This window comes from Patiria miniata, unplaced genomic scaffold, assembly GCF_015706575.1.
Source record: "Patiria miniata isolate m_02_andy unplaced genomic scaffold, ASM1570657v1 HiC_scaffold_19, whole genome shotgun sequence".
In the NCBI taxonomy this organism is placed as follows: Eukaryota; Metazoa; Echinodermata; class Asteroidea; order Valvatida; family Asterinidae; genus Patiria; species Patiria miniata.
In genome coordinates this window covers 7,408,818-7,436,426 of record NW_024037057.1, presented here as the reverse complement: position 1 = coordinate 7,436,426, position 27,609 = coordinate 7,408,818, and the positions used below count along the sequence as shown (strand labels likewise).

The 27,609-nt window shown below is 43.1% G+C and overlaps 1 protein-coding gene across 1 annotated transcript; it reads left to right on the top strand.

The window, feature by feature from the left end:
- Nucleotides 1–8,131: 8,131 nt before the first annotated feature.
- LOC119725366 (vegetative cell wall protein gp1-like) lies at nt 8,132–8,796 on the top strand. The gene is made up of 2 exons (XM_038196770.1): nt 8,132–8,140; nt 8,473–8,796. The coding sequence occupies exons 1-2, from the start codon at nt 8,132–8,134 to the stop codon at nt 8,794–8,796; spliced, it is 333 nt and encodes a 110-aa protein (XP_038052698.1).
- Nucleotides 8,797–27,609: the final 18,813 nt, after the last annotated feature.

Genomic DNA, 27,609 nt, shown 5'->3' with positions numbered 1-27,609 from the left:
ATTTTTTTTTTACAAACGCAAAATAACTTCATAGAAGTTGTTTAATGGAACAGTTTGGGTGTGTGTAAAATGCCTATACCGAGAGGTGAATTTGCTCATAGTTTAGATTTTGGTCGTATCAAACCATAACAACGTCTAGCCCCTAGACTACATATTGGCTTAATTGGTAATATTGTAACATATTCACTTTGAAGGAAATTAATTTTCGGATCTCATATGCCCCGAAGAATTGATTATGTTTTTTTTGTTTTACCCCAGACACCGCATACTGAAACAACACTGATTTATAGCACTACCAGGCACCAGACTATTCCTAATTTTGCATTATTATGCAAGTTTTTAACATGCAATATGAATGATCCAATACAAGGGTGAGTCGACGCCATGGAACGAGGTACACGTAATTCCTCCGTTCTCGAATTGACAGCATGGACTACTACAGGGTGGACCCCCAAAACGGAACGGCGCTTACTTCCGCCGTAATTACTTCTAAAAAGATTCTCCATCCATATTGGTACACGTGGTTTGAATCTCAAGGTAGTGGAAGTATGCCGTTTCGGGTTCTTTTTTTGGGGGGGGGGGCACCCTGTAAGGGCGCAATGATTTTACAGGATGTGTGATCATATTATTTATAAATTACTTGCAATCAATCAAGTAGTAGTGGATATCTCATCTCATGATATATTTATACCCTTAAATATTTGCTAATGGTGTTCATTACCTTTAAAGCTATATGTGTGACCTACTGAGGCAAAATGAGGAATGTCCCCCAAAACCTTGGGCCAATTTCATAGAGCTGCTTAAGCACAAAATTTGCTTAAACACAAAAACGTCTTGATTAATAAAATCAGGTGACCGACCAAAACTCCATTCGATTGTTATGCTAAGTAAACAACAGCTAAATACCAGTCACAAGCAATGTACATCACATGGAGTTTTGGCCGGTAACCTAATTTTACTAAGCAATGTTTGTTCGTGCTTAAGCAAATGTTCTGCTTAAGCAGCTCTATGAAATTTGGTTTAATTGAGTAATCGAAGCCTAACGTCGGATATGGTAGAGACATCATGTCAAAATTGATATTGGTTGTTTTTGTATTTTTGAGTAGCCAAGGTATACGTGATTCACACTATGCATTTTTGTTGGGGAAAAAATACCCCAAAAAGTGGAAAAACTGCAGAACGTTTATCACTGCCGTTGTCGGCGCAATGCGGATCTTATTTTTCATAGAGTCTCGAAAATGAAGTTGGCGAAGATTGGCGGGACACTGTTCAAGTTCCTGCGACTTATCTTTGGAATAAATTTAGCTACAGAAATTAATTTAAGCCAATGATTTTCACTTTAACATGATGTGTATAACTTGACAAGTCAAAGGTGGGGGTTATTCCTCATTATGCTATGGCAGGTCACATTATACTCACGACATATTGCTCCTGAAACACAAACTACTATAGGCGCTAATTACATTACCAAAAATCAGTGCAAACTGCATTAGTGATAAAATGATTTAAGGAGGCTATTTATCTGCGAAGATATTTTAAAAGTCATAAACATGCGTATTCGTGTTACTGTACAATTAAACTCTAAAAAAAAAAATCTCTTTTCCCCGGACACTTTTACTTGGAATCAGATTCCACCAATATCCTTGTTTGTCATTTCTCGAACGCTGGTAAAATTAATATCATGCCATTATTTCCTGTTTAAAGGTAACAGAAAGTGAAACAAGCTTGTTTTCGTGGAAAAGCAAACATGAGTCATGACCAAGAAAAATAATGCCAGGTATGTATAAAGCCACTATGAAATATGATTATTGCAACCTCGATGACAAGGCCAAAAAAAGTCTCCAGTTTCTGGTATGCGCGTGCGTCGCCGTAGGCATGCGCGTCGGCAATTTTTATTTTTTTTTTCAATGTAAGATGATGTCCAAAACCGCCAAACTCACTGGTTTGACTGGAATCCTGCTGCTGCACAATTTTAACGTGTTTTTAGATGGGGTTACGATCGAGTATAAGCTTTATGTGGCCTCTCTAGACACCCATATATTTTGCACTAAGTTTAGTCGGACACCAAATGCACCAAATGCAGGGAAAAAAAGGGGAAAAAAAGCCGCGTCGCCGCACCACTTTTGGCACAAGCTCCATACCAGAAACCGAAGACTTTTTTGGCCTAATACATGTACAAATTAAGATATGTTTATAACGTGAGAACTCAATGGAGCTTAATGAAAAACAAAACCCGGCTGAAGCCTCCTCGACACAATCTAAAATAAGCAAATACTTAAGCGTTTATAATTATTATATAATTATTTGTTACTATTACAGTTTTTATTATTCCAGTTATTATAGGTACAGTTATGAGGCAGACATGCCTCACATGAACATAATTTATTTTTCGTTCAGAACTTAACTACTGCGAGTGCACAATTATTGTGCACTCGCTGTAGTTAAGTTCTGAAAGGAAAATAAATTATGTTCATTATTAAGCTCTGGGGAAAAATGCGACGCCAATGGCACATATGGAACACCATAATTTTGGTAAATTTTGGGAACATTTCCTACTTCTGGAAACCGTCGAGGGAGATGTTGTACAGCGCAAGCGTGAGTGCACAATACGCTCTGGTCGTGTTGCAAGACGTCTTGCATGAAATCGATCAAAATGATTGTTATCAGGAACCCCTAAGCTGGGAGAAAATAGGTAGTGGAAATTGGTGCTCCCTTGGAGGATAGAAAATGTTCGAGTGCACAATAAGCTCTGTCCGTGTTGCAAAGAGTCTTGCATGAAAGTCTTGCATGAAATCGATCATAATTATCCCTGCCAGAGCTGAAAATGCGACGCCGAAAAATGTAACGCCGAGACATGTATGGAACACCATACTTTTTGTCAATTTTCCGGGGACAGACAGGCCGACAGACAGACAGTCTGATCGACCACCACGTGACATGTTATCTCCTGCCTAAATCTTAAAAATGTCATAATCCTGTGTGGTCTAAACATAATAATAGTCCCCTTATATGCTATAGAGTCCTTTTTGCCAACTGACCATATTATTTTCTACAAATCAATCAGGCACAGTCGAATCTATCACAAGTCCAATAGTTATTAAAGAAAGTTAAGGTAAATTTACAAGTCCATCACAAGTGGCAGAGGACATACAAATACAATTCAAAGGAATGTCTTTGTCCCAGTTCATTTGAATAACTTGTGAGTTGGCTTGGGGTTGGAGGACTTATGACTGATATTCGATGGACTTTGTTTGAATTTGTAATGGGCTCGACTCGAAAACTGTCAAGTTGGCCTGCCTATGTCTTACCTAAAGCTGGCACTGGGAGTTGGATACTGTGTTCCTAAACCTTAGCGTAATATCTACCGTGTACGTGTTGGTTCAAAACCAAATGATTGACTTAGTTCGGGTGTGACGGGTACTCATTATCAGTTAGATTCATAGATTGGATTGTCGAACATCTTTCCATCGCATTCGTCACTCCCCGCTGGAGATGCTTCCAGCTTGTCGTTGTTACCGATAGTCACGACATTGTCGTTGTAGCTGTTGACGCGCTCTTGATGCAGGCTGTCGCTTTCACAGCTGGACGTGTCGCAGTCGCTGTCGTTTGGATGGACTGTCTGGTATATGACACAAGTGTTCTGACCAAAACCGTCTTTTTCCGGTGCTTCCGCACTTGTGGCAGATCGAGCAACGGGATGGTCTAGTTCGACGTCTTCATACAGGGAGTGAAAGGCGACTTCCACGCCTCCCGTGATTCTGACGTTACCGTGGTGAGGCATTTGCGTCATCGGGGTTGCAATGAAGGCCCCACAAATTCTCCCTCCTGCACAGTTGCTCCTGCCTGTATTAGTTGTCGATCCACTGTCTTTTCCTCTTCCGTTAGCTCCTGGTTGACGCCTCCTCCTTTTCAAAAGACACACCAGCAAAGTAACGAGGAGAAGGGTGAACGAAGGAATCGCCACGGCGGCTGAAACGGTGGCAACATCGGGCGATGACTCGGGAATGGCTCTGACGGTCGTGGTTGGGGTATTTGGCAGAATGTGGCCGATAGAGCAGCTCCGATTCCGTCCTGGAAATGCTGAACTAGTCACTGTGCATACCAAGACTTGATCCTGCAGGTGTTCCACTAGTGTAACCACACTTCTTACGCGTTTTTCCGTGCTGTAGATGCAACCTGTGACTTCCTTGTCAGAATGGTCCACTCTCCAAGTGATGGTCACCTCAGGGTTGCCGATCGCAGTGTCGCACCACACGGCGATGCTTTCGGTTGAAATCCGATTGCTGTCATTCGTCGCACAGATCGGGTTTTCTCCCGGAAAGTACTGCACCGATACGAAGATGTATCCAAACGAGTAAGCACCTCCCCATTCGGCATGGCATTTGTACCATCCAGCATCTGATTCGGTGATGTCGGTTATTTGCAAATAAAATGTGCTGCGCTCGTCAAACGAGCGAGTTGCAATGGAAACTCGGGTATCATTAGTCATAATTATGGCATTCTTTGTTAGCCAATTAGTGTCATTGGATCCAATCGACTTAGCCCACCAAACGTCCTGTAAATGTTTACCCGAGGTGGAGCAGTTCATAGACAGTGTCTCGCCTTCTTTGATATCGATGGACTCATTGGCTGGACTAGCTGGGTCTCTTGTCAGAAGGAGAGGAGTCACTTCTCGAGGAATGCAACCCAGGTAAATCACACTCATCAGAAGGAAGTGCACGTACCTCCAAGACGCTGGCTGAAATGGCACCTGTTGTTGCTTGAGTAGCATCATGATGTGTCGCTTGGTTCGTTGCACGCTGGCGACTGACACTAGCTGATGTGGTGCGAATATAAGTAACACGATATGCATATACGAAATTGATATCACGTCACCCAGTTATTCATCGCTTGCTCTTTAAACCTTGTAACTTGCTGCTCATGTTGTGATAGTGTCACATGTTTTCCTTTTGCAACTCAGTCATATAATGTAGAAAAGAAACTTGTCCACTCGAATGAAAAACAAACTGTGTCATACAAAACGATGTATTTCAGCGTTTCTTTCGTTTTGTTTCCTTATTTTACTTATTTTATTTATTTAGCTGCAGGCTACTTTGCTAACACACACTAACCCTTTAGGTGTTGGATTTCATATTCTATTGATGGCGACTTTTTAATATTAAAGGCAAGTTTAGTGTGTACATGTATATATTTTGTTCATCTCGGTTGATCCTTTACTGTCTTATCCCTCCCTTCTAGTCAAAACACGGGTTAATGGCCTCCTATATACAGGGTGACTCAAAAAGTTCAACCCTGATACATTTGCTTTTTTTTAATTCACGAACTGTAGTGTTTAATGTTTTGGATATCGTATTAAAGCTGATAGTTTTTTTCTTTCCATTACTGAAAAAAATCATGAAAACAGCATATTGGGTTGCTCAGAAAATGTCAATTGTGTAAAAGAAGTGATTTTAAATCCTTTCCAATGGTCATTCAAACAGTGAAACATGATACTATAAGCCCATTGTGCAATTGTCTTTCACTTGTGTAATTTCTTTAATATTTTGACATATTTATGATGCTGAAAAGGTTGCAAATTGAGCTTAAAAGGATAAGTAATCTGTTCAGGTGGAAAGTACAAGGTAATTCCATCAAATTCGTTTGTACTCGTTACATTATGTGCCGTGTTTTTCTGTAAGGATTAGGACACAGTGCACTACATGAATTCCATGCACATATAGGAACAGTGTAAAAAGCTTAACTGTGTTAATGCCGTTCGAATGGACCAAAAAGGAGCTGCATTTTCCCAACAACTCAATGTGCTGTTTTCATGATATTTTTGAGTATTTGAAAAAAAAATCTTATTTAATTTGATATCCAAAACATAACAATTCACATAATCACGTTTTTGAGGAAGACACTGTTTATTTAGGGGTTTTTCGTTCAAAATGTGAACGAACAAAAATTGCTCATTCAAAACATCTTTGAGAAAATTGTGTTCACTGTCTTACTGCCATGCACTGACACAACAACGAATCAGCAAAGAATACAAAATTTACGACAACAAATATCCCAAATTCTGGCAACTTTTGGTGTTGAAATAACTGTAACATTGAGGTTTCTGTTTGAAAATGACTTTTGCTCATGACTATGGAAATTCGTATTTACATAAAAGACTCTAAATACCCTTGAAAATGACCAAAAAAATTAAAAATAGGCTAAGTACGATACAAAGGTGCATTTCAAGGATTGCATTAAAAAAAATTGCATTGCATGAATCTTTAAGTCATGATATCTGCCGTGTGTTGGTTCAAAATCAAATCATTAGTTTAGTTCTAGTAAGACGGGTACTCATCATCGTAAGATTGATAGATCGGATTGTCAACCATCTTTCCATCAGATTCGTCACTCCCCGCAAGAGATGCTTCGAACTTGTCACTGTCAACGCCAGTCGTGACATTGTCGTTGTAGCTGTTGACGCGCTCCTGATGCAGGCTGTCACTTTCACAGCTGGACGTGTCGCTGTCACTGTCGTCTGCTGGATGGACTGTCTGGTATATGACACAAGTGTTCTGACCCAAGCCATCTTTATCCGGTGCTTCTGCACTTGTGGCAGATCGAGCAACGGGGTGGTCTAGTTCTATTTCTTCATACGGGGAGTCAAAGGCATCTCCCCCGGCGCCCGTGGTTTTTCCGCTACCGTGGTGAGGCATTCGCGTGACCGGGGCTGCAACGACCCCACAAGGCCTCCCGGCTTCACAGTTGCTCCTGATTCCCTCTGTCGTCGTTCTACTGTTCTTCCCTCTTCCGTTAGCTCCCGGTTGACGCCTCCTCCGTTTCAGAATACAAAGCAGCAAAGCAACGAGGAGAAGGGTGAACGAAGGAATCAGCACGGCGGCGGAAATGGTGACAACATCGGGCGATGACTCGGGAATGGCTCTGACGGTCGTAGAGGTTAGCTGTCCGATTGTGGGTGCATAGTCGTTTTGTAGAGTTGGCCTTGACCCTGAAAAGTCTGAGGAAACTTTCGTGGTATCAGGTCTTTGCAGTGTCGTCGTGGTCGCACCTGAGGCTGTTGCAGGTGTTGTTTCTGAAGACTCCCTCGTGAATTCCGTCTGGGCATACGTCGCGTCAGGGTTTACCGTGGTAGAGACATTCTTCATGGGTAGGGAGACAGAACAGGTCTGGTTCCGACCCGGAAATGCAGGACTCTCGACCGTGCAAACCAGGACCTGATTCTGCAGTTCTCGGCTGACTTGGTAAAAACTCCAGGCCCATTTCCGTCCGCTGGCATCCATGCCCGTGTCAGCCCTGGTGACCAAGACAACTTGGCCAGTCTCTTCAACCGTCCAGGTGATGTTCACGCCGGGGTAGGCATGCTCAGTCTCGCACCAAACCAAAGTGCGATTGGTGAAATTGCCCGTTGACCAGCAAGTAGGGATGCCATTTTGAAAGCCAGTCACAGACACTATCAATTTACCATCAGAGGAATTATTATGAGTGTTATTTATCTTCCATCTGGCGCTGCACAAGTAAATATCAGCATCCAAAGCTTCTACTGGACTTATTCGAATAGTGTAAGTACGATAAGTGCTGTTATACCAGTTGAAGCTCGCACTCCTTGAAATTGAAACACGAGAATCAGCACCGAGATTACTTTCATTAGCCGTCAAAAACACTGTACCATTCTCTTTCAGTTTTCCCCACGAAACATCCTGTAGCATTTTTGTTGAGACAGAGCAATACATAATTAATGTGCCACCTTCCACAACCGCTACAGTAACAGTTGGTGGTTTTTGCGAGCCCCGCGTCAGTATCACAACGCCCTCTCCCAATCCTTCACTAGAACCAAACACAGTCGTCAAAAGAAAGCAGCCCAACACAACTTGTACGAGAGACGGAACGATAGCAGATGCCTGATTTCGTGCCATATTAACAGTAGAGACCGCCAATTAAGACGTTTAAAATCCAAACAAAATGTCTTGTTTTGAGATGCAAACTGCTGGAAAGAAGCCGACTGTCTCGGAAGAAAATGGCTCCCTGCACTCTTGGTATTTCTCTTTGTGGTGTACTGTCGTCCGTGCAGCTGTAACATCTTTTGGACTGTGTTCACGTCGGGCCTTTGCTTTTTCTCTATGGACAGAATGGCACAATGCCTGAGGTATGAGCATGAAGTGAACTGAAGCCTATATATAACGTGGTCGGAATACTTTCTCACTTGCAGTGATCTAATCGACGTCTGTTTTATTAATAAATATTTCCTGTGTTCGCTATGTATAGTTTTTTGTATTTTCTTAATCGCCCATTTGTTCATTTTCGTTTCCTTGTTTGTGCCAAATCGCACCAGTGCTACAGGAAATCCCGTCACGTACTCGGAATACCAAACTGGTTCATTCAACCTCCGCATCCCACGTACTACATGTACCGAGGCACTTTTGTTAAGGGATAGTTCTTTCACATGATGTTTCTGTACACATTTACTCCCGTTATCAGCCCCTCCTCTTAATAAAAGAGACCCGAATCGAATCGAACCGACTCGAGCCAAGCAGAGCTGAGCTTAGCCAAGCCAAACCAAGACAAGCTGAGCGAAGCCCCAGCCCAACCCAGCCCAGTCCAGCCAAGCCAGATCCAACCGACCCCATCCAAGCCGAGCCCAGTCCGGATAACCACAAACCCAGTCCAGTCCAGCCCACCCCAACCGAACCCAGCCCACCCCAATCTAACCCAGCCAAGCCCAGCCCAGCCCAACCCAACCCAACCCAGCAAATCCACGCACAGATAGTCCAGGCCAATCCACTCCAATCTAGCCCATCTTAACCTAATTCAGCTCAGCCTAGCCCAGCCCAGCCCGGCCCAGCCCGGTGCAGCCGAGCCCAGCCCATCCCAAATTCCCAACCCAACCCATCCCATCCAAACCACATCCAACCAAAACCCATCAAAGCCCATCCCAGACCAGACAAGTCCACCCAACCCAAGCCAGCCCAGCCCAAGACTCACTCCAATCCAGAGACCCTGATCAAAGTAAATCATGCGGCTGAAACTGTAGGCTCTTTTAAAATCAAGAAGCAATATTTAGAAACCTAAAGGGATGACCATAATTTAAACAACATTCTCTTCTCAATGTTTACGAAATTTGTAATGTATTTATGTCTATCTATTGTTAAATAAACTTCAAACATCAGTTTCAAATAATTATGCTACTGCAAGAAATCTTTTTAATTTTTATTCCACAATCAGCAAATTTCTAAAAGCACATAATTATTGACAACTTGAAGTAAAATTGTTCTTTAAGTAGTAATTTTAAGAGATAACAATCAGCTACCCAAAATCGGCGCAATAAAAGCATGAAAATAAATCATTTCAATATTTAGCGATTTCTGAAAAGTCTTAACTATTTTACACTTTTCTCGTTTTAGGTGAAATTTACATGTTTTGCTGGAATTATAATTTTCCTTTAATTTTGCAAATTACATGCCCAAGAGGAAAGGAAATTAAAAAAATTATGATTTCACGGATATGGTCTTGCAAAGGCCATCGTTCATAGGTGAATTGTACACAACCAGCCATGTGGTGTTTCAACATTATTACTAATTAAAGGGTCCACGCGATGATTTTTTTTTCTTAGGAACACATTTTGTACAACTTTCTACTCCTTTTAAACGTATGAAAACTATTTGACATTCGTTTCTGGTTAATGTTATTGAATAGTGCACTTCTTTAAACATTAACAATTGGTCGTGATGCTTTTCCGGACCATCGAGGGCTCTGTTGCTGGAAAACACTGTACAGTTTAGTGGGGGGTTTTGGTTCAAATTATGTACCTAAAATTTGTTCATTGAACATTTTGTGAGAAAGGATTTCTCATTTGCTTACTGCCATGTACTTGCATTTACAACGAATCACCAAAGAAGATAGCATTTGTAACAGCCAAATATCGAAAATTCTAGCAACTTTTTGTGCTATAATAGCTGTAATATTGATTTTTCTGCCCGGTATGACATCACTGTTTTGCTCACGAAGATGGAAATTTGCATTAGCATAAAAGCCAAAATGGCACCAAAATACTCTTCAAAGTGGCAAAACGAAAATTGGAAATAAGGTTAAATGGGACACAAAGGTGCATTGAAGATTGCATTTAAAAATGTTGATTGCATGGGCCCTTTAGATACATATAAGTAAACGTGAACCACGTCTGTCCCAATCGGGCAGAACCATCATGCAACTGTTTCGATATCCTCTTATCCCATTTGCCAAGAAAATCACTTAACACACAGTTATATTTACAGAAGCTAACTACCAATGCCTTATTGCCATAGATATAGAATTAATTGCATATTCCTAGCCAGACGCGCACGTCATACGCACTTTCACGCGTACGCATGTCGATCATACATCGCGGCTTTAATGGACCGATCCAGTAAGCACCGCCCCATGGTGTTCTGACCAATCACAGCCGTGATTGATGTCCGACATGCGTGCACAAAAGTCCGACATGCGTGCACGCGCGTATGATGCGCGCGGAAGGAAAATGCAGTGTGGCATTGGAGAAGAGCACGTGTTAATTTGCCCACGTGCGCACTGGGCGGAGCTTACTGGATCGGCCCATTGCCATGAGACGGGGTTTTAAGTAGATCGTTCTATTGCAGTTCCAGGTAACTACTCGTCACTTCATTCTCGCCGATATAACGATCCACCTGTTCGTAGGCGGCGTTGTCTGCTACTTCCGCGGGTCCGATCGGAGCTTCGTACGCGTGGACAGGACCTCTGGCCCCCGTGACGTCATTTGCTCGTGACGCTGACGTCATCGTCTCGCCTTGCATTGTTGTTACCAAGTACGGAACGACCGCAAGTTCCATGTCTGGTGGTTTATTTTCCCCGACGGGTGTGGCCGTTTCCTTCACTGAATCGCTACTACGCCTCTTGACTGTCTGTTGTCGCTTTCTTGTGCACGCCAGGGAAACCAGAAAGCCGACAACGAATGCTGCAGGGATTCCCACTGCAGCCGCGATGTATGCCGTCTGAGTTTCATCGGTGATCAAGGGAGAAGGAGGCAAGTCCGTTGTGGTATGCATTGAGCCTGCGTACAAGATGGGACCGATAGAACAGCTCCGACTCTGTCCTGGAAATGCTGAACTAGTCACCGTGCATACCAAGACTTGATTCTGCAGGTGCTCTCCGAGCTTAACGACACTCCTCACGCGTTCGGTCTGCGGTAATTCTATGCTGTGGACGCTACCTGTGACTTCCTTGTCAGAAGTGTCCACTCTCCAAGTGATGGTGACCTCAGGGTTGCCGATCGCAGTGTCACACCACACAGCGCTGCTTTCGGTTGAAATCCGATCGCTTTCATTCGCAGCACATATCGGGTTTTCTGCCGGAAAGTACTGCACCGATACGAAGATGTTTCCAAGCGAGAGAGCACCTCCCCACAAGGCATAGCATTTGTACATTCCAGCATCCGATGTGGTGACGTCGGTTATTTGCAAAGAAAATGTGCTGTGCTCGTCAACCGAGCGAGTTGCAATGGAAACTCGGGGATCATTTGTGCAAATAGTGGCATTATCCGTTAGCCAATCAGTGTCTTCGGATCCAATCGATTTACCCCACCAAAACTCGTGTAAATCTGTGTTTGAAGCGGAGCAGTTCATAGACAGTGTCTCGCCTTCTATGATATTGATGTACTCATTGGCTGGACTACCTGAACCCCTAGTCAGAAACAGAGGAGTCACTTCTCGAGGAATGCAACTCAGGTAAACCACACTCATCAGAAGGAAGCAGACGTGCCTCCAAGACGCTGGCTGCCATGGCACCTGCTGTTGCTTGAGTAGCATCTTGATGTGTCGCTTGGTTCGTTGCACGCTGGCGACTGACACTAGCTGATGTGGTGCGAATATAAGTAACACTATATACCTCTACGAAATTGATATCAAGTCACCAAGTTATTCATCGCTTGCTCTTTAAACCTTGTAACTTGCTGCTCATGTTGTGATAGTGTCACCTGTTTTCCTTTTGCAACTCAGTCATATAATGTAGAAAAGAAACTTGTGCACGCAAATACAAAACAAAATGTGTCATAACAGAACAATGTATTTTAGCGTTTCTTTCGTTTTGTTTCCTTATTTAACTTATTTTATTTATTTAGCTATAGGCTACTTTGTCTTTCAGTGTTGGATTGCATATTCGATTGATGGCGACGTTTTTGAGGCAAATTTAGGGCGTACATGAATAATATTTTGTTAATCTCAGTCGGTCCTTTACGGTCCCCCAGTCAAAAAAATGAGTAAATAGCCTCCTATACAGGGTGACCCAAAAATGCAACCCTGAAACATTTGCCTGTTTTTCAAAAACGCGATCTGTAATGTTTTATGTTTTGGATATCAGATTAAAGCTGAGAGTTTTTCTTTCAAATACTGAACACAAATCATAAAAACAGCACATAAGGGTTGCTGAGAAATTATCAATTATGTAAAAGAAGTGATTTTAAATCCTTTCCAATGGTCGTTCAAACAGTGAAACATGATACTATAAGCCCATTGTGCAATTGTCTTTCATTTGTGTAATTTCTTTACTATTTTGACATATTTATGATGCTGAAAGGGTTGCAATTTGAGCTTAAAAGGAAAAGTAACCTGTTCAGGTGGAAAATACAAAGTAATTCCATCAAATGTGTTTGTACTCGTCACATTATGTGCCGTGTTTTTCGGTATTAAAGGATTAGGACACCGTGCACTACATGAATTTGAATTTCATGCACACTTAGGAACAGTGTAAAAACCTTAACTGTGGTAATGCCGTTGGAATGGACCAAAAAGGAGCTGTGTTACATCACTGGCATTTTCCCAACAACTCAATGTGCTGTTTTCATGATATTTTTGAGTATTTCAAAAAATTCTTATTTAATTTGATATCCAAATCATAACAATTCACATAATCACGTTTTTGACGAAAACACTGTTTCTTTAGGGGTTTTTCGTTCAAAATGTGAACGAACAAAAATTGCTCATTCAAAACATCTTTGAGAAAATTGTGTTCACTGTCTTACTGCCATGCACTGACACAACAACGAATCAGCAAAGAATACAAAATTTACGACAACAAATATCCCAAATTCTGGCAACTTTTGGTGTTGAAATAACTGTAACATTGAGGTTTCCGTTTGAAAATGACTTTTGCTCATGACTATGGAAATTCGTATTACATAAAAAAAAAGACTCTAAATACCCTTGAAAATGACCAAAAAAATTAAAAATAGGCTAAGTACGATACAAAGGTGCATTTCAAGGATTGCATTAAAAAAATTGCTTTGCATGAATCTTTAAGTCATGATATCTGCCGTGTGTTGGTTCAAAATCAAATCATTAGTTTAGTTCTAGTAAGACGGGTACTCATCATCGTAAGATTGATAGATCGGATTGTCAACCATCTTTCCATCAGATTCGTCACTCCCCGCAAGAGATGCTTCGAACTTGTCACTGTCAACGCCAGTCGTGACATTGTCATTGTAGCTGTTGACGCGCTCCTGATGCAGGCTGTCACTTTCACAGCTGGACGTGTCGCTGTCGCTGTCGTCTGCTGGATGGACTGTCTGGTATATGACACAAGTGTTCTGACCCAAGCCATCTTTATCCGGTGCTTCTGCACTTGTGACAGATCGAGCAATGGGATGGTCTAGTTCGACTTCTTCATAAGGGGAGTCAAAGGCGTCTCCCCCGGCTCCCGCGGTTCTTTCGCTACCGTGTTGAGGCGTTCGCGTGACCGGGGCTTCAATGACCCCACAAGGCCTCCCGGCTTCACAGTTGCTCCTGATTCCCTCTGTCTTCCCTCTTCCATTAGCTCCTGGTTGACGGCTCCTCCGTCTAAGAATACACAGCAGCAAAGCAACGAGGAGAATGGTGAACGAAGGAATCGCCACGGCGGCGGAAACGGTGACAACATCGGTCGAAGACTCGGGAGTGGCTCTGGCGGCCGAGGAGCTTAGCAGTCCGGTAGTGGGTGAATAGTCGTTTGGTAGAGTTGGACTTGACCCTGGAAAGTCTGAGGAAACTTTCGTGTTATCATGTCTTTGCAGTGTCGTCGTGGTGGCACCTGAGGCTGTTGCAGGTGTTGTTTCTGAAGACTCCCTCGTGAATTCCGTCTGGGCATACGTCGCGTCAGGGTTTACCGTGGTAGAGACATTCTTCACGGGTAGGGAGACAGAACAGGTCTGGTTACGGCCCGGAAATGCAGGACTCTTGACCGTACAAACCAGGACTTGATTCTGCAGTTCTTGGCTGACTTGGTATAAACTCCAGGCCCATTCCCGTCCGCTGGCATCCATGTTCATGTCAGCCCTAGAGACCGAGACTACTTGGCCAGTCTCTTCAACTGTCCAGGTGATGTTCACGCCGGGGTGAGCATGCTCAGTCTTGCACCAAACGAAAGTCTGATTGGCTAAATTGACCGTTGACCAGCAATTAGGGATGACTCTTCGAAAGCTAGTTACAGACACTATCAACTCACCGTCGATGTCTTGTGTGTTGGTATCGGCACTTAACTCCCATCTAGCCAGGCAAAAGTAATGCATGGCGTCTGTCACTGCTACTGGACTTACTCGAATAGTGTACGTACGATAATCAAGGTTATCCCAGGTGAATTTCTCACTCCTTGATATCAAAATACGAGAATCACCAGTAATCTTTTCTTCGTTTTTCGTCAGATACACATCACCGCTCTCGCTCGTTTTTCCCCACCAGACGTCCTGTAATATGTACGTTGAGGCAGAGCAATGCAGAATTAATGTTCCGCCTTCCACAATCGTAACAGAGGGAGTTGTTGGTTCCTGCGAACCCCGTGTCAGTATCACAGCGACATCTCCCAAACCTTTACTCAGGCCGGCTTTACTCATCAAAATAAAGCACATCAAAACCGCTTCCACAACAGATAAAACAATCATGAATCGCTGTTTTGGCTGCATATTGTCAGCTGATTTGGCGCCAACGTAGGGACCGTCGAGATGTCGGGAAGTTTGCGCGATCACCGTTAACTGTTTGTGAGTATGGCCGACTGTCCAGGAAGAAAATGCTGTCTGCTGTCTTGGTATTTCTCCTTTAATGTAATGTCTTTTGAGCAGATTTACAGGTTTTGGGCTAAGTTCACGTTGGGCCTTTGCCTTCCTCTGTATAAGCAGATTGTTACAAAAACTGGAAGTCTGAGCATGAAGTTAACTGAAGCTAAAGCTTTCTTATTTTGAACCGTTGCCTCCCGTAGCGTGTCCACAGAATAGAATTTTATGTTGTAATGGCTCGTGTACTGGTACACGCCACAATGCAAACCTCCGTAAGCAGAAGACTGTATCTCTTTCTGCCAAGGGTTTGGTGTGTTTTTCCACTGTCTCCGTGTATTTCAGCCAAGTCTTCCGTGTCGGCGTGTTGGTTGAAATGAGCGTCCGATAAGCTTTCAGTTCACGACAACATAACGTTAAAATGAAAGCAAAGTTCACGTCCATTTGCCTTTCTATTTATTTATTTCCTGCTTGCAGCAGGATATGGCAACAAATGCCAGCAAAGTCGTATCCTGTTTTGCCCTGACGAGTGCAATGTTTTGTAATTGTAATGGTGTTTTTCCTGGTTGATTTAGATGCAGTGAGGTTCCCAAGCATAATTACCGCAAAAATAGAGTTTAGAGTTTTAACATAAATTATACATTTATCTCTAAAACACTTAAATTTCCCCACGCTTTTAATAATACGACTTATTTAGGACTTGTTATGGATGTCTGTGACATGTTGGTACACGAGGAAAGCCTACAAGGAACCACCAAGCATAAATGTCAAAAACAAAAGAAATAACACTAACAACTTTTACACTTTTTTTCATAAGTTATTAATGATGTTACTCACAGGCTTCATCCTGTGCAAAAACAAATTGCGCATTCCTTTTACATGTGGGAAAAAAAGTGGGTACCCAAAAAGTGTTTAAACTCTAAGCACCATTTTTATCGTGTATATGGTGCCGGGTTACTGTTTTCAAACTTGTGTTAAAATAAAACCATGCCTCAAAAATGGCTGAGTGATTCTTTTTCCAACCGCTGTCAGCATTAAGTCAAGTCAAGACAATCACTCATTTAAAAAGTGGATCAAACATTTCTTTCAAATGAACTTCTCGGTATTTTTAATTTTATTTCCTGGTTTCCTTGTTGGTATCGATTATTCATACTCGATTATGAATTCGGTTTTATGATCAGTCCCACTCGGCCATCTTTGAGCGACCAATCGTGCTAACTGTATAATGTTTGTTCTTCATTATTTGTTTATGGGAAACTATCAGCCACTTTGTGTTCTAATTCACGGCTGAGTGATGATAGATAGGATTATCCACCATCCCTGCATCAGATCTCCCAGTCGTCGATGGGCTGCCTCCAGGCTTTGAAGTGTCATCGTCACTTTCCGGTACGACATCGGTGTCACCTCTTTTAGTCCCCACATGTTCGTACACGGTGTCATCGTCCTGTGTCCCCTGAGCGACGAAGTTGCAGACAGTGTCGTCCGGGACGACACCGAGACCATGTCTCGCCCTATCATCCCTTAATGATGCCTCTGCGTTAGTGACCACTCCGCAAGAAGTGTCCAACTGAACTTTGACCCGGGAGTTTTGCGATTTCCTCCCGTGATTCGAACTCACTGCGGTAGATGCCCTCTCGCCCCCGTGCACCAATTCCGCAACCGTGTTAGGGATTACAGAATCAGCAACGGTCGTCGCGTCGTCGCTCGTATCCCCGGAAATCCCTGTATTTCTGTTCTCACTCTCGAGTTCTCGCCGCCTCTTCCGTTTCAGGATGCACATCACCAGAACACAGCCGACAGTCACGACGAAAGGGATTAGCAGTGCCGCTGGAATTATGCCAGCGTTGGAATGTGGGACAGTTAGAGTCTCTGCTGCTACAGTAACAGCTGTTGGAGCTCGGCTGATTGTGGTTGGTGTATTTGGAAGGATTGGACCGATGGAGCAGCTCCGAGTCTGTCCTGGAAATGCTGAACTAGTCACCGTGCACACCAAGACTTGATTCTGCAGGTGCTTTCCGAGTTTAACGACACTGCTCGCGCGTTCGTTCTGCGGTAGTTCGGTGCTGTAGACGCTACCTGTGACCTCCTTGTCAGAAGTGTCCACTCTCCAAGTGATGGTTACCTCAGGGTTGCCGATCGCAGTGTCGCACCACACAGCGATGCTTTCGGTTGAAATCTCATCGCTTCCATTTGTGGCACAGATCGGGTTTTCTGCCGGAAAGTACTGCACCGATACGACGATGTATCCAAACGAGTTAGCACCTCCCCACTCCGCAAAGCATTTGTACCTTCCAGCATCCGATGTGGTGATGTCGGTTATTTGCAAAGAAAATGTGCTGTGCTCATCAAACGATCGAGTTACAATGGAAACTCGGGGATCATTTGTCTTAATGATGGAATCTTCCGTTAGCCAAGTGTCTTCGGATCCAATCGACTTACCCCACGAAACGCGTTGTAAGTATGCGTCCGAGGCGGAGCAGTTCATAGACAGTGTCTCGCCTTCTTTGATATGAATGGACTCACTGGCTGGACTTGCTGAGCCTCTTGTCAGAATGAGGGGTGTCACTTCACGAGGAAAGCATCCCAGGTAAATCACACTCATCACCAGGAAGTGCATGTACCTCCAAGACGCTCGCTGTTGTTGCTTGAGATGCATCGTATTATCGTGTGCAGTTCGCGGGTCGCGCCTTACATTAGCATGCTATTGCGCGAATTAGCAATACTATACCCGTACGAACTTGATATCATAGCACAAATTGATTCATCGTTTCCTCTTTAACAAAAAATGAAACTTGCGGTTCAGTTGTGATAATAATCACAGCGTTTTCTTTTGCCTATCAGATATATATCTAAAAGGGAACTTGTGCACGCTAATGGAAAGCACAATGTGTCATAATGCATTTCAGCATTTCTGTCGAAATTTTGTTTCCTTGTACAGCAATAAATTGATTTAACTGAAGGCTATTTTGCATAAACTCATGGTTTCCATGTTTGATTCCACACTCGATTTAGAGGGATTGTTTATTTTTATCTTAAAAGCAAATTTATATTCTATACACTTAATAACTGTGTTAAGTTATAAAACACAATCTTGCTATCGGTTTATAAACATGTTTAGAAGCTATACACCAATGTTCAATTGCGAAATATATTCCAACATGTTTAGTATTTAAACATGTTCACAAATTGAGTGCAGAAGTGTTTACAAAACTGTTTAATTGTTAAACACATTATTTGCATGAAGTGTGAATTTTGTTGTGCTCTTATTTGATTCTTAAAGGTCCAACCCTCCCCACGCCCCAGTCAAAAATGTGGCAAAGAGCCTCCTATATCTTAATGTGATATAGACATGGGTGTCGTGAGGGGAGGGCAGGGGGGAGCGCTTCCCCCCCCCCCCGAAAACGAAAAACAAAGATGGGGAAAAAAGGAAAAAGAGGTGCGAAGCCATATTGCTGTTAATTTGATGGGGGGTAGGGCAAATGCTCCCCTGCTCACGCTCGAAAAAATGATAAATTGAGAATGTAATGAAAAAGTTAAGCAATTTTGGGGAGAAATTTGCATTGCCCCCCCCCCCCCGGAAAAATCCTTGCGACGCCCATGGATAAAGACCATTATCATGTTGCAGACATCATGAATTTTCCCATTCAAATTATACCAAAGCGAGACTGGAAGGCAAAAAGGGCTGGTTCCATTTTCACACAAAAAAAATTATCATTCAGTACTGGTATTAAATACAGTGAACATGACTGAAATGGTGGCAGCATGATAAAGGTCTATTAGCACTTCGTATACATTTACACATTAACCCATGGCGGAAATATACCTGCAGAGGGCGCTATTTGAATTGGGTAAATGTTGAGTAAGTACAAAAGACAGCAAGTTCGGGTGAGGACTAAAGATTTATTGACGGAGAAGCCATTTTTGATCGTGTTCCCTTATTTTAATTATAAATTGTAAACTGTTGAATGGGATGGTAGCAGACTATTTATACGTTCCAAGCTCGTGTCTAGCTATGGCAATGGCTGCAGCCGCTACCATAGACTCGTGCGTATCTTCAAGCCGTAGCCAAGTAAGTCGGACACGGCCTCAGTTTCATTTTTTATGTGGCTTGAATCATTAGGATATGTTTGATCTCAAATCGTAAATTATTCATCAGAGTATTAAGTTGATATTCACTTTATTTCTTTGCTTCCATTTCTATTCTTAAGTGCCCAAAATGAAGATGTTACCTCGCTTTCTATTTAATATGGCCGATTCGTGAATAAGGCAGATTTGTCGACTAGTGGTTGATTTGTGGAGTTAAAGTTAAGCCTGCACAGTAGCAGGCGCGGGGCTGTAGCCCCCCAAAAATTTTGTCTAGCCCCCCCCAAAAAAAATAAATTCCGTAAAAAAAACAATTGCATTAGCAAAAAGAAGGATTGTGATGTACATGCGAACGGTCTCCCCCCTAAAGAAGAAATAGCCGTGAGAAGGGTACATTAGTTAATATAGTGTGAATGATTTTAGGATTTTATTGGCGCTCCCCATTGAAAATATGGCATGAGCCCCCCCCCCCCCCCCCCCCCCCCCCCCCCCCCCTTGATTTTCGGAGGCCTAAGTGTCTGGGAAAAATAATCGGTCAACATTTCAGCACGCCTCCCTGAAAAAAATTCTGGATACACCGTGCTAGCCCCCCAAAATATTGGTTCTAGAACCGCGCCTGCACAGTAGTAGCAACATGCGAACGCCTCCAGCCAGACAGACAAAAGCCCGGCTCCCCGCTGTGGTATATAATGCGAGCAGCTGTAGGTGTCCAGCGATCAAGCGTACGTTGCATTGCCACGGCCGTACGTGAACGGCCTGGATGTGTTTTCTCTACAAAAATGGAAAGACGACTCGGCTGGATGTGATTTCGGTAGGGATTATCCAATATCACATCCACACCACCAAAATCACATCTGAGCCAGAAATCACATCCAGGATCAAGTCGTTAAAGTCCAAAATCACATCTTGTGTTAGCGCCTTTCCAAAATCACATTCACTGTCTGGCCATTTAACCAAAATCACATCCAGTGTACTGGGCTTTACCCAAAACCACATCGTATTTTCACACCTCTCCAAAATCACATCCAGAATGAAGTCATAAACCCCAATATCACATCCTGGTTCAGGCTGGTTGCCCCACTAGTCCAAAATCACATTTGTCAAAGGAGATTGACAGCTCTGTTATTCAATATCACATCTTTGTGGCCAGTCGCGCAACCATAAGCCAAGATAACAATCCCTGATTGTACTACAGCCTGGTGGAAGGGGGAGTCGTTTTAACCATAAAGTGGACATTTTCACCATAAATCGGACCTTTTCATGTGTAATAAACAGTTGATTACCATCGAAATACACAATCGAACGCCCCCCCCCCCCTCCCACGAAGCTCCGGTTTCAAATAGTCGACTGGAGTATTCCATTCTTCCTTCGAGCGAAGTTATAGTCGAACTATTAAATGAAGTTCGCTCCCGAATTTGCCTTTAATTATACCCACTGCAAATATCGCCCTCTAATGTGTCCACCACACTTTCACAGGGCTATATTGGTCTCCGATGTGTTTTCACTTTCTGTTCAGCTGATACAGGAAGTGGCCTTGAACGATTGCCACCCATAAATACAATGCACAATTTCCGCTCCTTCCTACTCGATGAAATTAAATGTATTCTCATACCAATTGAGCCCATATTACTGTTTGATAATAACACCGTGTATTGATTTAAACACACCTTGATTAGCCTCACATCCAACCATTGTGAGAAACCACTTTATTTACGACTAAATACAGGACCTTTGGTGCTATCTACAACCTGTGGACTGGTTCTGAAAAGCTGTTTAAAACAGAAATTTCCGCTTGAGATATATATATATTTTTAACAGTAAAACTATAATTCCCACTGTTCAGATACTTAATACTTCTCATAGTCTCTTTGTCTCGTACAACAGACATCTTGGTTACAACGAAACTCAGTTCAATATCTGACCCCTTACACTGCAAAAACTGTGTTTAGCAAGTAAACACTTTTCTAAGCACTTTCTTGCTATCAATTTGTCAACATGTTTAAATACTTAATATGTTTAGAGTGAGGATGGACAGTGTTTAGCAACTGAACATAGGAATTGGACACATAATGTTTAGCTCCTAAACATGTTCACCAAGTGATAGCACGATTGTGTTTAATTGCTAAACACAGTTTTTAGAGTGTACCCCACCACCACCACCACCACAAGGGTGATTCTATAAGTTCAAATCGAGGACATTCTAAGAGTAGTTGTCCAACACAAGAGGGATCACAAGTCCATCACAAATCAAATCACAAGTCCATTACAAGTCATGTTCATCACAAGTCCAGCACATGTCGATCACAAATGCATCACAAGTCCATCACAGGTTATTCACAAGTCAATCACAAGTCAATCACAAGCCCATCACAATTCCTCACAAGTCCATCAAAAGTTCATCACAAGTCCGTCACTAGTTCAGCACATGTCGATCACAAATGCATCACAAGTCCATCACAGGTTATTCACAAGTCAATCACAAGTCAATCACAAGTCCATCACAATTCATCACAAGTCCATCACAAGTTCATCACAAGTCCATCACTAGTCCAGCACATGTCGATCACAAATGCATCACAAGTCCATCACAGGTTATTCACAAGTCAATCACAAGTGCATCACAAGTCCATCACAATTACTCACAAGTCCACACAGGTTATTCACAAGTTCATCAGTAGTCAATCATAATTAAATCCACCTCAAATCACATTAAATTAATCAAGTATACCAAAAAACTAACGAACGCATCTAACATTTGAATAGCTTGTGACTTAATTAGACTGCGAATGCACGAAGGAACAGTGTTCGACTTGTGAGGACTAGTGCGTATTTTTAACAACCTGGACTCACTAACTTGTTTTTCAGGTTTATTATTTTGCAGCTCAATTCATTCTATTTGTACACGATTTCCAGCAATGACAGCGTGCCAAGGAAAGTCCAAAATGTAATGTGCTCTCTGATATTTACATTATACTTTGTTCCGCACGTCCTTGATGCTCAACATAAACGCACAACACATATTCCAGATGGTTGTTTGACAATGCTTAAATATGTACATGTATATTCCCCGTGCTTTTTTCGAGTTCAGCCTCAAAAAACAGAATATTTTTCTATAGTAAGATTACGTTATTCACTTTCGGATGAGACGTTGGGCATAAAAATCAACAGACGTTTAGTTATTGAATTATTCCTTTCCCCCCCCCCAAAAAAAAAAAACCGAATTATTGGCTCCGAGACAGTATCAAAGCCTGCTTTTAGGGGGTTGCAAACACCCAAAATCTAATTAAGGTAGCTGGGGGTCGTAAAAAAAGATACATATTAGAAATTAAAAAAATGATTTCAAGAGCATGACGTATGCATCTTAAATTTAGTCGTCATAAGACTGGTAAATTGGATTGTCAACCATTCCTTCCGATTCGCCATTTTCCGACCGAACCTCAGCTTTGTCATAGACTTTGTCATCTCCCGTCACCACGTCACCGCTGCTGCTGGTGACATGTTCGTAGAGGTTTTCCTCGGCATGCGACTCTTGGGCTGCGGAGTCGGAGGTGCTGTCATCCCGATGAACTGTCTCGTATCTGACACCCGAACTCCGAGCGGGTGAATTGGTCTCTGCAACTTCAGCGTACGAGACAGATCCGCAAGCGGGATCCAGCTCCACTTCATACGGGGAGATGTAGGTTTCTTCCCCGGGCTGGTAGCTGCCTTTGCACGCTGAATCCTGCTCCTCGGCCGTTCCACTATCCCTCCCTGTTTCATGGTTGCTCCAGACTCCCGCAGCTGTTGGCCTAACTGGTTCCCCTCCTCCGTTACCATCTTTTCGACGCCTTTTCCGTTTCAGAATGCACAGCAGGACAACAATGAGAAGAAGGGTCACCGACGGAACCGCCACGGCGGCTGAAACCGTTCCAACTTTAAGCGAAGAACTGGTAGGTCTATCGTCTGGGCCTCCAGAATCATCGAAAGTTGTTATTCCCAAGCCAGTGTGATCATCCGGAAACAGCTGGCTCGTGATTTCTGCTTGGACTTTTGTGGTAAGAATCTCTGCGTTTGTCGTTGCTGCTGTATGAGTTGTTTCGAGTTGCTCGGTAGTGGAGGCAGCACCCACAATCGGACCGACGTTGCACGTTCGATTCTGGCCTGGAAATGCGGAACTTGTCACGGTGCAAACCAAGATGTGATTTCGCAGCTCCTGTCGAAATCGAAGCTGACTCAGAATGCGGGCCTGTCCCCCTAGATTGTATTCATACATGCTACTTGAGACTTCTTCGCCCGTTTCTCGGACCGTCCAAATAATGTTGACTTGAGGGTTGCCATCCGCCGTATCGCACCGGACATCAATGTCGTTCACAGAAGATACATCAGCCTCATTCGTTGAGCACAGTGGGTCTTCGTGGAGAAAATAGTTCACTGTTACGAAGACGAAACCACGCGAAGATTGATCTCTCCACGTAACAGAACATATGTACTTCCCAAAATCTGAAGTAGTCACGTCAGTTATATGTATAGAATAAACATTGTAATTCTGATACGTGGTTGATGAGGATTCAACAGAGACTCGAGAATCATCTGTGCGAACTTGAGAATTCCTCGTCAGCCAAGCAGTGTTTCTATCACTTACTACTTTCCCCCACCAGACATTTTGCAAATAATAACTCGATGCATAACAGTTCATCACCAGTGTCTCTCCCTCGTTGACAGATACGTACTCATCAGCTGGGTAATAACGGTCGTTTCTTGTCATTAGCAAGGCGTCCACTCCTGCCTTGTAGCTCAGGAAAGCAACACTTAGAAGTAAAAAGCGCACCAGAGCAAAAATCCAAAATGTTCCCTGTCCATGTCTCTGTAGCGGGTCCACTGCGCGGAGTCCCATGATGTTCACTTCCTCACGCTCGGATTTCAGCGCTGAAACAAACAACTATAGTAGGCCTAACCTTGGTCAGACAGCAACTCTCTCAGACCGTACCTGATGCACGGTTCCACAGTCTTGGTGTCTGCTATTTGTTCTATAGTGTAGCAGGCTTGGAATCCACTCCCAAGCCAGCCTCAGTGAAGATTGAACCGAGAGCCTGACAAGGTTCCAGTGGTGCTCAAGTTAGTGTACGCCTCTGCTCACGATGACTGCAAGTATGATAGTAATATGAAAGCACATTGGACATCTGTATCCAATCTGACCTATAAGGATTTCCGACCGGCAAAGACTCGAATGCATTGGAATGCATTCATACATATTCTGTTCAAGTTTATTTCCTCGTTCTGCCGCATAGCGGCATCCATTGCAGGAATGACTCTATATTGAGTTACAAGGTTACATCCTGTTTCTGCTTTCAAGGTGTACAATCATATGATAGTGTGGGTCGCTTCAAAACGTGCCATCGGCATTTTCAGGGGGTTTTGTTTGCGGTTGTTCCCACTATCCAGCTGTATGAATGGCTATCCAGCTGTTAGTACAGGAAGCTATGGACTTAAACGCTAAATATGAAGGAGAAACAAAATCAAGTTGCCTTTGCAGAATTCAAAATTCAAAGAAATGTAAACACGGGGTTAATTATTCAATATGGACAAAAGTGGCAAGAGAAGATCTAGACTTGAAATCAAGTGGCTAGTTGGCAGGGTTTTGTAGTTTGCCTGCGCCGCCGCGTACCACCGGCGTCGACTATGTGGGTTATATTGCACGTACCTTTGACGTCTCGGGGAAACGTGTGTAGTCTGCGGGTATGGCACATGCGGGAACGATTCGTTCATCCTCGGCCCCAATAATGCGTGTACGACGAATCCAATCACATGTCGAAGCCAGTAATAGACCTGAGATGTAATGACGTAATGGCTTTGTTTACATATGCGCTTTCCCATTTGAGCGAAGTCAGGACGCCAGATAGAGTGGGGACCATCTGCTACATATATAGGAACGCACTTAATATTTGGGGCCCGACTGAGAAAACACGACTGTCTAACGACTTGTACTCAAGTCTAGAGAACATCGAGACCGAAATTGGCTGAAGCGGAATCTTGGCGCTTTCGTTTCCATTAAAAATCCGTGTTGACGAACATAACAAGTGATTAGTGTCCAACTAGTCTCAACAGTTTAGTGTTGGATATGAGAGCTATCGAAACTGAAGCAGAACATTGAAAACTGCAATGACAAAATTAGCATCAGTCAACATGTGACATTCACATTCCAATTTAATATCTTGACGCCAATGTTTAGAGAATTGCTATAAACAAATTATTTTCCGAGTTGCACAATTGAGAGCAGGGTTTGCACCACAATTTCAAACCATCTTAGATTGAATGGCCCTATATGACTTGTATAACATTGCATCACACTGTACTCAATCAACTGTGCTATGGTAATATTTTTTGCAAGTGCAGCTTTCTTGTTTTCATTGGGTTCAACCCCATCTCCCGCGACCTGTTCTGTCAAAATCAGACCTTTCTGGGAAAAAGCTCAAAAATGAGATTTTCGCATATTGTTAAAATATGTACATTTTCCTTTTTATGGGTGGTTCAATTTTTGAAACCGGTCATTCCTGGGCAAATTTATGCTATTTTGAAGTTCATTGTGTCGAAAAGAAAAAAAACGGAGAAAATGGCAGTTAAAGTTTGGGGTCTATTTTAAGACCTGTTTCAAGTGACATTTCTTTAACTGATGCCTTAACAAATCATCATCACAAATACTATATTTAGAGTTCAAATTAGGGTTTCAAACTTTTATAGTATATTTTAGACATGTTCAAGATTACAAATATGCAAAAATTAGAAAATCACCCCACAGCATTTTTTGGCCCTATCTCAATTTCAACCTCTGCCCAAAAGCGTCTGCTTTTGACAGAACAGGTCACTAATTTTCTTCTTCTTTTTCTTGCCCTTCCTCTAGCTCCTAAATCTCCAGCAAGTTTGTATTATATAATTTGGAAATCATGTCATGATATTTCTCTCATCACAGTAATTCTTAAGAAGCAACCACATTCCCCACCTTCTAAACAAGTCCTGGGTCACATTCCCCCAAATCCGAGTCAAATTTGACCCAACACTATTCAGGTCAAAATGACACTTGCCCTAGTCACCTATCTAGGCCTCATTTCTACTCGGACCACTCTCTAAATTCCAAAGAGTGAAATTAGGGACTAGACGTTTTACAGTGAAAATCACTCTCATTTTCGATCGAAATAGTCTGAAAAGAAAACCACTTCAGTCGAAGCTCGAGTGAAATCTCGATCTTTACCATTGAAGAAATTTCACTTTAAAACGTCTAGTCCCTAGTTTCCGACTGTGGGAGTGAATCTTCACTCGAATGGAGTGAATTTTCACTCTTTGGAATTTAGAGAGCAGTGTCAGTTTGACACCGATGGAAAGGCCATTTTGGCTCAGGAAAGAGTCAAGTTGAATCAAGAGTTGTCATTTTGACCCACAAGGGTGTCAGGTTGTAATCTGATTCGGATTTAGGGTCGATTCTTACCCACGACTTTTATGAGTACATGATAGGTTGGAAAAGTACGGGCCTTTTTTTCTAGGCCGCAGGAAAGATTCCTGACAACGCTATACTACACTCTGTTCTTAATTGTCATAAGGTTCATATATCGGATTCTTGATCATAACTGTTTCGGATCCGTCACTCGCTGAACGAGTGACTCCATTGACTTGGTTGTCATTACTGTCAGTGCCACGACCATGCATGTCACTTTCTCCTGTCCCAAAGCCACCAGTGATACTGTTGACACATTCATAAGCATGCGGAGTGTTAATTTCGTGTGACCTTCGTCCAACAGAGTCGCTGTCGCTGTCGCTGTCCGGCATGACAATCTCGTCCGGCATGACAATCTCGTACGCATGGAGATCTCCAGCTGACTCGGGTCTCTGCGTCCAAGAGACGGATCCAGCAGCGGGGTCCATCGCGACTTCGCCCGGGGCGCTGTGAGATTTTTCCCCGCGAGGGAGAATCGCATCGCGCGCTGAGTCTGACCCGCCGGTCGCTGCACTGTCATGATAATTTTCAAGCTGTGTGTTTGGGCACAGAGGGGCGTTAACGTTCTCACCGTCTCTCCTATCCTCGTTTCCTTCTGTTACAACCAGAGCACAGTCTTGCTTTCTTCTCCCAGTCTTCTTGTTTTCCTTTCGCTTCCGTCGTTTCAAAATACAAAACCCGATCACCGAGAGGATAATAACAAGCATTGGAATCACTATGACAGCTAAAAGTAGTCCAGTATTGAAAAAGTGTCCGGGAGTTGTGCCTGGAATGGTATTTGGAAGTGATGTTGTGACAGTGCGCTCGCGGGTTCCCACAGTCGTCTCGGAAAGGGTGTTCGCTGTACTTAGCTGCTCCGTAGAGGAGCTTGTATTGAGGATAGAACTTATGAAGCACGTCCGATTCTGGTTTGGAAATGCAGAACTGGTCACGGTGCAAACCAAGGCGTGAGTTTGAAGTTCTGATTGAAGAGTCAAGACACTCCGTACGTGCTCGAGCCCCTTTAGCGTGTAGGTATAAATCCTACCTGGGACTACTTCAC